Here is a 13,474-nt window from a genome sequence, read left to right on the forward strand (position 1 = left end):
ATTTTAGCGGTGGAGTAGTTCCCTCATCTCTACTCATCTTTTTTTCTTTATTGCGTGAAGGACTTTATATCCACTTCATGCACTGACCTCATAGACTAAAGCATTACAATATATAACCTACACTGTACATACACTGTATTTGTCAGTAGAAAACCTTTAATTGTTGCTCACCAAAAAGAATCTATGAATGCTGCACAGACTACTATTAACTTAATCGACACTAGAGGTCATACTATCCTACTTCTGTCCTCTAGATTGATTAAAAAATCTTAAAAAAAAAAAAGAAAATCATTTAATTATTTTTTCACATAACAAAGTAACGTATAAGAAAAAGATTTTTTTCACCCCACATCAAGCACAACGAAAATCACTAGAGAGCTGATAAGTTTATGAAGCGTGACTTTTGACATGGAGAGTGGTTATACTGGTAGAAGGATGTTGGAGATCGAGCTGCCATGTAAGAGGTCAAGAGGAAGGCCGAAGAGGAGATGTATGGATGTGTTAGAAGGGGACATGAAGTTGGTGCAAGAGTAGAGGATCCCGAGAGAGTTAGGTGGAAACAGCTTATTCGCTGTGGTGACTCCTGATGGGAAAAGCTGAAAGTAGAAAAAGAAGATGGCTTTTGACAGGCTTGTGTTGGCTACAGCATCCAATGGCATTTTTGTATTTTATTTATGGTGAGATGGTGAACAATGGCAGCAAATGCATCTAGCAGTCAGTGCATCCATCCCTGAGCTTTAACTCAACTCATATTGAAAGAAAGAAAGAAATATCTTTGTGCTATTCCCTCGGATCACATTGAGCATTTTCTAAGATTTTGACAGTCAGCTGAGACGACTGTATCCAGCATTTCAATGAACCTGTATCCATCGAATTCATCCCAATCTATTTGAAGCCCCTGAGCTTTTATTATAGAGTGAAAGTTTTTGTCATCACATACACTGTGAATGTAAAAGCTACCATTAATTAGAAATAGCCCATTAACATGTTTCTGTAGTTCTTTGTCTTTCTAATCATCATCCCATAGTGTGACCTAAGACCCCCAGGCCTTCAGTATGACTCATTGTGTGTTCAGTCTGTCCATGCTGCACCAGTGTTCCTGTAGACTCTAGCACACCTTCAGCACGGCTGATGCAGAATAATGAGCAGCTTCAGGCCTAATAACACAGACTTATCTCCTAGCTCTGCATCCTGTCACACACTTACTGTCAAACACCGAGCACAGTCACAATCCACTGCTGGCAGGACAGCCGTCTGTAACGTCTCCTGCCTGTACTTATGTTCCATGAGGACACGTGTGCGCCACACGTCCTTCAACATCATTCGCTACTTCAGGAGTCGAATGAGCCAGCTGCTCTCACCACACCACGAAGACGGGGACGCACCGCACAGAATAGGGTCATGAAGGGAAATGCTCTCTCATAGCAACAGAGGTACACAAGAATAAACAGAGAGATATATTGGCACGCTCACATGCACATACACACACACTCACACACACAGTGTTGCTCACTGAGGCTCAGGATGGTAAACTGTGAGCATAGATTTTTTGTGAGCATCGCTTTATTTTCCTATTTTAGTCATTTTCTGTCTAGCAATTGATAAACACCCGGCGCTTGCTTCAGAGGAAAGGAATTCTGTTCAACAGTGAGAGAGAGACAGGGGGTGTGTGTGTGTGTGTGTCGGTGAACCGACACAGTAGGGATGATGCAGCTCAAGAGTTAACTTATTCAGAGCAGAATAAATTTAAACAGAAACTTCCGTGACGTTTGAGATCCTCTTTTCTTCTCCCAAGTTTGTTTCACCGTGTCAGAGACGTTCAGAGAGATCAAACAGGAGCGCACGAACATGGTGCTTTTTGCATCATGATTGATGACTCACAGAACTAGATCACTCTAGGTTCAGCTATAGATCAAGAGATTTACACATCTGAAAAACAAAGAGACCGTGTGATGAGGATGGACCTGTCGGATCCGGCTCTGTGGACGTCCGTGCTGGTCGTGGCCGTGCACTTCGTAACAGTGGCCGGTGTGTGGTTGTGTCGCAGACGCAGAATAGGACGAACAGCTGCAGCTCTCGACGGTATACTTCTGTCTTCATGTCTCTCTCTCTCTCTCTTTACCTCACTAAGCAGCTCTGCCAATTCCATGCTAGCTTCCTCTCTATGCCCTCCTCTTCCTGTGGCCTCCTTGACTCACATCAATGCTCTCACATGCAAGTGGTGCTAAATTTATCACAGAGGAACTACATATGGGGCTGGAGTTTCTGCTGTAGTGCACAGGCTCTTTGTACCTTTGAACGCTAATGTTCCCCTGAAATTGCTGTGTGCGATTTAACAAATTGGTAAATTGTAACTAACTTTCCGATCTCCGACTAGGGACAACGCCTCCAAGAAACAAACATGGCTCCAGCATCAGCAGTAACTAATAAGCACTTTTCCCCGACATGTGCTGTATATACTAATAACATACTAGAAAACATATTGACTCATTAGAATGTTAAATGTACAGCATGTGACTATACAGTAAACAGGTAAATATACATTACAGTTAAGTTTGCTTTTGCTAACATAAAGCGAAAATTCAGGAGTCCATGTTTTTTCCTCATGTTTCAAAAAAGAGAAAATGAAATTATACATAAAAGAAGTTCCAGCATCTGACTACAGACTAAAGTTTGAGGATTTAAGTAGTGCGCTAATCTGGTGGCTATATGCTGTAGTGACTTGTTAGCTTTATTAGCTTCATAGCCCCTTTATAAACATAATATAACGTTGTTCTGGTTTATTGATTTTATTTCAAGTGTGATTTTCACTAAACTGTTGCTTTTTTTTGTACACAATGCTTTAACAAGTTTGGAGAAGATTGAGATGACTGTATAGAGACAGGATGTTAGTGTTGTGTCTGATAAAAGTGGAGACTAATCACCCAATTCACTCGTCAGGTTGGCATCAGTATTATTTGTATAGCTGTTTTATTAATACACCTTGTCACAAAGCAGGTTTTAAGAAATTCGGATGTAGGTTTGGATTCCTGATGAGCAAGCCAAAGCTGAAAAACTGTCTGAGACGACATGAGCGCGAAACTTGAAATACGAGAAAAACCACTGCTGAGTCGAGACAGACAGAGAGGATTATATTTGTAAAAAAGCATACTGTAGGTCTCAATGTGCTGGAGGGATGGTTAATATGAGCATCAGACTTAGAAAGAAATCTCAAGGATCCAGGTGAGATTATTCTTTTAAGTGAGAGTGATAGTTGGGTATAAACGATTTTTTTGTCCGCGTCAGTCTTGAGGGATCATCAGAAGGTGGACTGGGTTGAATACTCAGGTTCTGACTGGTTAAAATCAGAATGATTAATGTGAGATGAAAGAAATGTGAAAAGAAGGATATAATGGTGCAAAAAAACACTTACTGAGGTTAATGTTAGGGTTAGATATTAGTTGGGCATTGCATATTGATTTGTTGCATGAATAATTCTGTGCAATGGTGCGTGTGTGCCCACGTGTGTGTGTGTGTGTGTGTGTGTGTGTGTGCTTGTGTGCATGCGTGCGTGCCGGTCCTGGTTAAATAATATCTTTGTACATCAGTTATCTTTCTGGACACTGTCCTGATGGCCATCTCTTTCCTTGATCATCTTTAAGGGTATTCATTGTACATCGTGTGATTTTCTCTTCACCGTGTCACTGTTCAGTCTGATCTCTCAGTCTGATCACAGCAGCACTAACCTTATGTTACTCACGATTACTTTATTTCTCAGGCTCATACCGTCATTGCTCAACACTGCAGCAGTTCTTTCTGTGTGCTGGTGTCTGGCTATGGTGCACTGAATATGCTGAAGTCATCTAAGTCTGAGCAAGTTACAGTTAAATCTAAGCTTCTGATCTAGACATAGCATTTGGATATTTGTTTGTACCCTTGTCCTTGTTTCCTGTGTCTGAGGAACAGGTCATTAATGACAGTAGCTTCCTGTTCTGAATATCGTCGCTGTCAGGCGGAAACCTCGTATGTCCAAATTTGGACGATTTCATATTTTTTCACATGTCGATGCTATTGGTCAGTCCCCATGTGGGTCTGTTATTTTTATAAGTTATTAACCAATTTAAAGTCTTGAAAATAGCTTGAGCGCAAATCTCATAACTCCATTGGACACTTCAACTGTCCACCTCTTCTTCACTCCGCGGGAGAGCTTCACCCGCTTAATTTCTCCTTAAGAAGAGTCGCAACGAATCAACACGTCTTCTGAGGTAAATGTCTTCAAAACACTGGGCTCAAAGAAAAAAAAATCTTGACGCCGCTAGTTCTGGTGCTCGTCTGAGGACAGGAATTTAGCGCAAGACAATCCACTGCAACACGGACTAAACCCTGTGCACTGCAGATAAGGTACGGCGTTTTTTTAATTTCCTGAAAAATAACGGTTTTGGAGATACGAGGATTCCGCCTGACAGCGACGTTATGTTTATTTCACTACCTGCCTTTCCCACTATTGGCCACAATGAGGTGTGTACTGTTCATGGTCTGGACTTTCATGGTCCTATTGTTAAATGGTGCTTTTTGTGTAGGGAAAAATATACTTACACACACTCTTTTCTTCTTTACTTCCTTTTCATTTCTGATTATTCATTTCTCTTCTGCATTATGTTTGCATCTTAATCCTCTTTATTTGCAATATATTTAAAGATGCACTTTAAATCTTGATGCACTAAAAAGATGCACTTTAGCTCAAGGTTGCTTTCAGAAGCTGCTCTGTATCTGCAGAAGTCTGGTAGACACACTGCTCCACACGTGTCAGCATTAATTTGGTTTCATTCTGTTAATCATTGCTCCAGCTCTGTGGTCACAAGGAGCACAAATGTGTAATAGAAGCTAATGAGATGATGAAGTCTGGTCAGCATGTCGGAGCTCTGTCTATAACAGGAATATACCCACTGCTACATACAAGCCATCTGTCTCCACAGTCTCGTGCTGTTCCCAAACTCGCTTTGTTTCATAATATCGCCGCTTGATCGGAAGTTCCCTTGGACTTTCACTTGTTCTGCAGCTCACAGAGGACAGTCGAGCAGTAGGGGGAGAGAATGCGTACCATGCCAGCCTCAAACGTCACTACGCACTTAGACAGACAGAGAGAGAGAGAGAGAGTGATACTGAAACACAAACCGAAAACAAGCATGGATTAAGGAAACGTGTAGAAGAACAGGACTGGACAGTGGACTCCAGACTGTCAGAGATATTACATAGAGTGGGAGAGCGAGATGGAGATAGCGCGAGAGAGGGAGGGAGAGGGATAAGCGTGCTGTGTGGCATTAGCTCTTAGCGTAAGCTCTGATTTATTTTTAGTTTGGAAGGCTGCAGGAGAACAGAAGCTACGCAATAAGACTCGCGCACAAAAGAAATCGAGGAAAGGTCCACAACAACAACAGAGATCGCAGAAGAGTGGATGAAGAAGAGAAAGGAACACACAGGACGATGGATAGCACACTGATTACAGTCTGAGACTCAGCAGCCCGGAAAAGGAAGAGGAGGAGGGAGTGACGTTAAAGCTCTGATAGAGGGAGTTTGTGGATGTGTGTCTCAGCTAGTGTTTGGGTCAGCAGACCTTTAAACTCTTTGACTGATTACAAAGGTGCAGGAGAACCATCCTTCCTGAGTGGCTTCTGCTGATTAACGCGTCTGTCGCTATTGTGTTGTGATGATATGTGATGTGATCATGCTAATTGCTGAGAGATTGATATGTGCTGTTTTGTTAACTTGCACTTTGTCTGAATGTTCTTTGTTTTTATTTATTAATTCAGTGGCTGATTTTTGTAGCTGGAAAATCAAATATTCTCCATGTTTACCATGCATGTTATAATATATGCAGATTTAAAAAGAAATCCTTTCTGACTCAACAAATGTGGGAAACTGAATTTGAATAGTGATGAAGTTTAGGTTCCTCATGGGTCTTGCTTCAAAAGTTGCCCTCATTGGATTGAATAGAGCATTTAAAAGGCAAAATTTTGGACAGACAAATGTTATTGCATCATAAAATAGAATTAATAGAATAGAATAGAATAGAATTGCTAATGAAATGGGGAAGCTTTGTATAAAGTTCTTGGCATTTAGTAGGTCTTTGTTTCCTATCAGAGTTTTACATGGAATGCTCAGAAGCCTAGAGATTAAATGATTCTTGATAGAAAAGGGACAATTTCTATGCCTTAGATCTAACAGATCTAAGTTTTGGGGTACTGATACAGAGCCCGAGGGTCCGCTTGTACAGCACTCATTCAAGTCTTAACGGAAATCAGAGCTTTCCCAGAACTCCTCTAGTTTTCCAGGTCCTTCTCTCCTGAGTGCTCACTTTCACTTTTGTTTTGCTGGCATCACTGCCTCCACAGAGCTCCCACACACACAGTGTTCATATTAAATGCAGAACACCAGAATATGCAGGCTGATGATTTTTAGTTGACTGCTGTCTCCTTAAAGACACCACCATGGCGCATGACATCATCATAAACGTCCACATCCTGCTCTGGCTCAACTGTTCTTTGGACTTCCTTATGAAGTTTGCGATAAAGGAAACAATATCACGCCCAAGTGCTTAGAAGTACGTCTTCTTGCGTTTTTCTTGTTCAGTCTTGCAGCCTGACTTACCTGGAAAGTTCCATGGACTGTTGAGACTTCTGAAGTAAACACTCATCCTCAAGTTGTGAGTGAGATGTGAAGCGAGAGCGCACGTTTTTACCTACCTCTGTGGACAGCTGTGCATGAAGCCTCGTGCTGAAGAGGCTTGTGAATGTGGAGGGGAACTCTAGACTTCGGTGGGGGAGGAGCTCACAGTCAGTGCATGACACACACACACGTGGGAGCCCTAGTGTCAGCTCTGCCATGGCAGCGACTGCAAGTTACACACTCACCGGTTTTCCCTCAGGTGCTGGGATTTAGCCTGCTCTCACATTTCTCTCTGGATCTTTATCTGACGTCGACTGGATTAAGAAGGACATGGTTCAAGAGAGAAAAAACGAGCGAAAGGTCATGCATTCTGGACTAAAAGAGGACTAAAGCAAATGAGAAAATGTGGCCGGATTATTATAACGAACAGAGGCTCAATGCTCACCTGTTCACGCTCATGTGCTGCACAGGTCAGTTCTGTTTGTGTGTGGGTGACTAACCATGTGTATCAGGCTGTGATCGTGTGTGTGTGTGATTGGTGTTGGTTGTTTACTCAGTGCTACAGTAGACTAAGTGTGGAGATGTTATTGGTTGTGTTTGTAGTAGTAGCACTGCATGACAATGACTCCCTGTATATAGAGGAACATGTGCCTCTCTGTGGCTGTCACTCCAGCTGTGTGACTGAATTGTCAAGGTTTCTGTGTGTATTATGTCTATGTTTATAGTTTGTGTAATAGGATGTCCTTTGTGTCATACAAAAAAGTAGATTAACCGGGACAGAGGGGCAAGCCTCCTTAAAAGTTTGCAGGGGGTGAATTTCAGGTTATATTGCTGGATTTCTGATCAGATTTTCTTATTTTATGATCTAAACCACTGATATTTATGTTGTCGGTGCAGCACAGATCTTTCCCATGAACACAGATAACAAATTATATTAATGTTTGTAATCATTGTTTGGTGTTTTGGATAAGAGAAGCTTGGTAACCGAGAACTTGGTGTCAGGTCAGTATCATTCTTTGGTCTATACTCAAAGCTCTAATACTGGTATTTTATTCAAGTAGGAGATATGTGATTGGGACATCTGTTTTATCTGTGTTTTGTTTGCTAAAATCTGTCTTTAATTCATAGTTGCAGTCACAAATTCATTATTCACTATTAGGCAATATTTAATAATGAAATTACTAGTAGGGTCCCAGACATGCTATAATGTTTTATTCTTTTAACTACTTTTACACTCTGCTATACCAAATTAACGCAGTTTAGGAGTTCAGGTAATAAACATTAGCTATAGCTATCTATATTTACCTACTGGATGTTCTGTAACTGAAATGTCTGCTGAAGCTGAGGTAAACTAAACTTGCACAGTGACGTAAATCTGTGGCGTTATAAGACACGTAGCTGCTGTGAACTGTACTTAGCTTAGATTAATACCGAAACAGCCGATACAGCTGCCTAAAGGTAGGTAATATGTGATGTAGGCTAAAGATAACATTAGTATTCTAGGAAGGGGGTTTTAGTGATGTTTTGTATGAGATTTGAAATAATTTATTAGATAGATGTTTAGTTAATGGTAGATAACCTTTGGAAATTTCCTGTTATTTTGGTAGCACACTGAAATCACACACATCTGTATTTGTATTAAATACAAACGTGTGTATTTAACACACATCTAACAAATCAGGCTGATATTTATTTCTTATAGTTATAGGCAAAGGTTCGGCTCTTATCTGACTTCTTATCAAAAGAATTTCAAGTTGAAAGAATTCGCTATGCTAGTTAGAAAGCATTGAGCAATGTTGGTGCTCGGGATTTACGATGCTCTATAAATAGTAATATTTTAAACTTTTAAGTCAGTACAAATACCTACTGCCAAATGAGACGTTACAAGATGGTGGACGTCCAAAAAGGATGGGACTGAAATAATTCTCTTAACTGAAAAGTCATTGTCTTATACCTGAAATAATGTTGTCATATTGAATATCTGCACATTGTAGGGTGTTGTATTTTCAGGCAACCTGTTAGTTCAGATGAAAAATCACACTGATACTTGCATGAAAGCAAAACCGTTTTAGTAGGAAAAACCAGTTAAACATGCCCTCTGGTGAAAAAAGTGCAAATTTGAAGCAATTCCTTGCTCCCTGTGTGTAAATATGTGTGAATGGAGTGGGTGTGTGTCGCTTGCTTGTCTTTAGACATGCTCTGTATTTTGGTGCTTATGCAAAATGTTTTGCAAAACTAAGCTCCTAATCCTGCCGCTAATAAGATGACTAGTGTGTGATAAGAAACCAATAAATTAAACATTCACAGTTTTTATATTGACCCCTTGCTTGGGAGTGTGATGTAATATGTGTGCTTATCACAGAAAGGAGGTGGGTCATCACGACTCCATACCACATGGCCTCTCTATCGCTATGTTGTCATAGCAACCCCATCAACAGAACAGCTTAAATAAGAGAAGAGGGAATATAAACGAAAGAGGAGGAAGAGAAAACGAAATCTGGAGTCGGGGATGGATAAAATTCACTCTCAGGCTGTGTTGTCAGGCTCTATTCTGGGCCCTGCTGCCTCACTGCTCTGGTGTGTTGACGCAGCGCTGTATCACTCAGACCTGCTTCATATGCTGGCTGCGCTCACACAATTTTTCTACAGTGCAAGATTTTGTCTTTTCACTTTTTAAAAAGTGCGTTTTTCAGACCTGCCTACCCTTTTAGATGTTTTATAGAGGAGCTCTGCATTTCAGCATCGGAGCATGCTGTTATGAGTAATCACACAAAAAAAATGTGTCAAGACTTCCAAGAAAAATGACAGATTAGCATCTGTGATGATTGACAGTTATGCAGGCGTTTTGAATTTGATATTAATCGACACCCTGGAAGCTCCTCTTCTTTCCCTAATTTACAATAGTAATATTTCTGTCCTAAAACTAACAGCATCTAATAATGTCTGCATCTGTAAGTAAAAAAGTCGAGCAGAAGCTTTATCTACCTCACTGCCAAATGGCTACTGTAAACGTGCAAATATATGTATATAAAAAGAAGTTAAAAAAGAAGTTTCTCAAGAAGTTTCTCCCAAAAAGTTAAATATATTTTATTTCATGGCTCAGAATAAGAATGAATGCAGATCTCAAAGTCACAATGTCTCCAGATATTATTTATGTATTATAATTTTTTATTATCCTTTTTTACTTTGACTAGGAAAAGTCTTGTCGTGTGTAATGTCAGTGGAGTGGCTTCAGTGTTTGAATTGCAGTAGAGTCTTTTGAAACTGACAGACTGCTTCTTTAATGTGATCCACATTTACATAGATTTTTGTGAGACATTTTTATGAAAAGTGGATTTTAATTGTAGCAGAATTCAGCACATGCATCAAGACTTGAAAACTAAGGGTTCTGTGCAGTATTCCAGCATCTGGTATTTGACTGTATAACCTTCTGGTCACTTGTACAGACCATTGAGCTCACTGTGCTTCAAATGTTTTTCGTCTATGTGTTTGAAGCATTTAGATTTCCATAAATATTCCATGTTCTCTGTAAATGAATGTAGACCTGGCCTCGCTGGTCGGGTGTGTGTGTGTGTTGTTATTTACATGGTTGCATTTGGGTTATGCAGAGTATCAGAAAATCCAAGTTTCCACACAGTTAGATTTTTTAGATTGAATTAATGTGTATCATGTTTGGTTAATGACTCTAATTGTCCCACATGGAGATGTTCACATGAAGGTCAGTGAATATTTAGGTCGTCTAAATCAGAACTGCTGCAAGTCCCTTATCAATCTTGTCTATTTTTGACTTCCATCAAGTACAGCTTCATATGGCTGATGTTGTTCAGCATCAAGCTTGGTCTATAATGGGATAATAAAAACTTTTGTATTTACATAATCTGCTTTATAAGCACAGAAGTTACTTATCATCACTATATATTTTTAGATCCTGGTCTGAAAACAAGAGAACAGGAGGAGCCTCTCTAAATAATACAGGGCACAATAATGACACTGCAGTTCTCTTGGTGTTCCAGCATTAAATCTCTCTCTCTCTTCTTCCCTTTGTTTCTTCTTTATCTGTCCTCCTTTGCAGATGAGCGAGACAGGGTGCAGAAGAAAACCTTCACCAAATGGGTCAACAAGCACCTTATCAAGGTACAGTCCAACATGCCGTGTTATTTTCTTGGCTTTCTGTGTATAACCTAGTTAAGGACCGGCACCATTGAATTGTCTGATCATTAAAATGTGTTGAATACCATTGTATTCGAGCCACAATGGTATGGATTCAGGTAAACTGTTTTATAAATGTGGCAGTGTCTACAGAGCACAGGATATTAGAGCATGCATGGCATTTAAAAACATTGTCCAAAGGAGCTGTCTGTGTCCAGCAACAGTATAAACCTTGGAGTATAATAAAAACCCAGTCACTCCTCTTAGTCTCTTAGTCTAGTCTTCTTAGTATAAATAAACTAAACTTAATAACGAAGTGTTGAATAAATAATAAATGAATAAACAAATTAATAAATTAATAAATCAATTCATAAATCAATAAATTAATCATTAAATTACTACATAATTTAATACATATATTAATAAATGGATGGATGGATCGATGGAGGGATGGATGGAAATAATAATAAAGAAGGAAATAAGCTTTCAGGACTCAAAACTATTAGGGTATAAACCATCATGATTGAGATTTTATTATCTAACGTTATTTCCTGTTTTGTTTTACAGTCTACCAAAGCAAATATTAAGAAAGTAACTCCATCCATAAATAAATATAAGCTTACATGGATCAGTTAAAACAGGAACCCTCTCCTCAGTCTGCTCAGGTGCTGCAACATTTTAGTTATTCAGTTATTCAGTTCTTATATCACAGTGCTACTTAATTCTTAAATCTGATTGGTCAGAGAGTGTTGATTAATTCAGTAATTCATTCAGCACTACAATGCACCAAACAAGGTTATCTTAAGGTGCTTGGCAGCACCCCAGGTCTCCAGACGCTCATTGAGATATTGATATATTGATATTTGATCACCTATAACCTCTTAAGGAGGGTGAGAGAAATACTTTTAAGACTTTTAAAGGTTAGTAGACGTAACACAGATGTGACAGTAAATGTAAAATGGACATGATTTATATTTGAGAAGTGTGAATGTGTTTCGGGGGTGTTAACGAAAAAGATTATGATACATTTCTATCCTGGTGGATGGAAGTCCCGATGAGTCACATCCAAAAATGTGAAAACGTACCAATGTTTGAAATTGCAGCAAGGCAGATAAGAGCTGCCAGCCTGAGCACGACCTTCCAGACAATTATCACTAGACAATAACAGATAATTCAATCCACTGAATGCAGTTTATAGGGAGTTTACAGCTTCTGTGTCTCTGTTGTAACCTCACTTCACCCACCTATGAGTCTGCAGTGGCATTGCACATTGCATTGCAGTGGCATTATCAGCGAATGATTGAGTTTAGAAAATGAAAATAAAACAATCAGCAAAATCCATCAAATGCACAAAATGCCGTTTCCCATGATTGACCTATTTCTGGCAGTCTGATATGTCACTGAAGCAGGCAGTGTGTGCTGTGTGCAGTCACAGCTCTACACACTACACAGTGGGCGATGGAGAAAAGGAACACTGTAAATAAATAAACTGTATAACATAAACCCACAACACTCAGAAACAGCGAAACCGAAATCTAATTTATATGATTTGTGATTGATGATTATTTGATTGATTTTTGACCAGTACTTTATATAATTGAGGATGTTTTTTTTTTGAGGATGAATTGAAATGAATATATTGTGATTCATGTGTCTAAGTGTATATAGTGTATTCTGTTTGCTTGCTGTGTGGGGCTATGGCAGGCAGAAGTCTGTTTGTCTGGCCAGCCTCACTGATCACGCCGAGGCGTGGACATGAGGAATGCTGGGTGTTCTAAGAGCAGGATCAGGGACCAATCAGAGCACAGAGTAACAGAGCTGATGACCTCATAACTTAAGCTGCATTTCTGTAACGTGGTTGACTGCAGGTTGATTGGTCCCTTGGCACAACGTTGCTGTAACATTACACAAACTCTGAACGTTGTGAGTTATATTTACTGAGGAGACATGTGACCTTCTGGCTGACTGGAATGGAGGATGGCACGGTCTCCAGTCATGAAGAAAAAAGAAAGGGTAGAGTATGAAAAGAATAACGAGGTTTAAAATGGATTCAGGAAGACAGTGTTTTGGAGTGAGATGATCTTGTTTCCTGCCATGTTAGACTATTAATAATATGAAATCATCATGATATTCAGATAGACAGCGATTAATTCTGGTAAGCTTGGGTTGGTTTAAGATAGGGGGTTTGGATGTGTTGGTTGAGTTCACTACCTTGCTGCACAGTCATATGAAGCTCTGGAAGGCTCATGAACAGTGTTGTTACTACAAAAGTGGAAACATTTCAGGTCCTTGGTTCGTGGCCACTGAACGACCTGCTGCCCGCAAGTGGCAACGTGTGATGCAACAATGTTGACTTGATTAATAACAGAATAATTACAACACTTTTCCTATCATCTCAACCGGTAGTAATTCTTGTCGGGATTATTTTTAATCAGATTGGGGATTAGTGGTTAAAACGTTTGCCTCACACCTCCAGGGTGGTGGTCTGATTATTATCGCCGTCCCTTGTGTGTGTGTGTGTGTGTGTGTGTGGAGTTTGTGGGGTTTCCTATAGGTACTCCAGTTACCTCCCAAATCCAAAAAATGCTTTGTGGGTTGATTGGCATCTGTAAATTGTGGGACAGATGGGACAGATGGGACAAAAATGGGACAGAACCCTGTCCAGAGGGTATCTCACCTT

The 13,474-nt window shown here is 39.9% G+C and overlaps 1 protein-coding gene across 11 annotated transcripts in view; it reads left to right on the plus strand.

The window, feature by feature from the left end:
- Nucleotides 1–13,474, plus strand: part of macf1a (microtubule actin crosslinking factor 1a) — a 157,399-nt gene that overhangs the window by 50,346 nt on the left and 93,579 nt on the right. For 9 of the 11 annotated variants that reach the window (XM_060897627.1, XM_060897620.1, XM_060897623.1 and 6 more), the window contains one exon: nucleotides 10,718–10,779. In XM_060897627.1, coding sequence (XP_060753610.1) covers nucleotides 10,718–10,779 — 62 coding nt within the window. Of the gene's footprint in view, nucleotides 1–1,943; nucleotides 2,083–6,893; nucleotides 7,116–10,717; nucleotides 10,780–13,474 lie in introns of those variants that run through there. The other 2 variants (XM_060897626.1, XM_060897629.1) reach the window with 2 other exon arrangements.

This window comes from Tachysurus vachellii, chromosome 21 (genome assembly GCF_030014155.1).
Source record: "Tachysurus vachellii isolate PV-2020 chromosome 21, HZAU_Pvac_v1, whole genome shotgun sequence".
Lineage (NCBI taxonomy): Eukaryota > Metazoa > Chordata > Actinopteri > Siluriformes > Bagridae > Tachysurus > Tachysurus vachellii.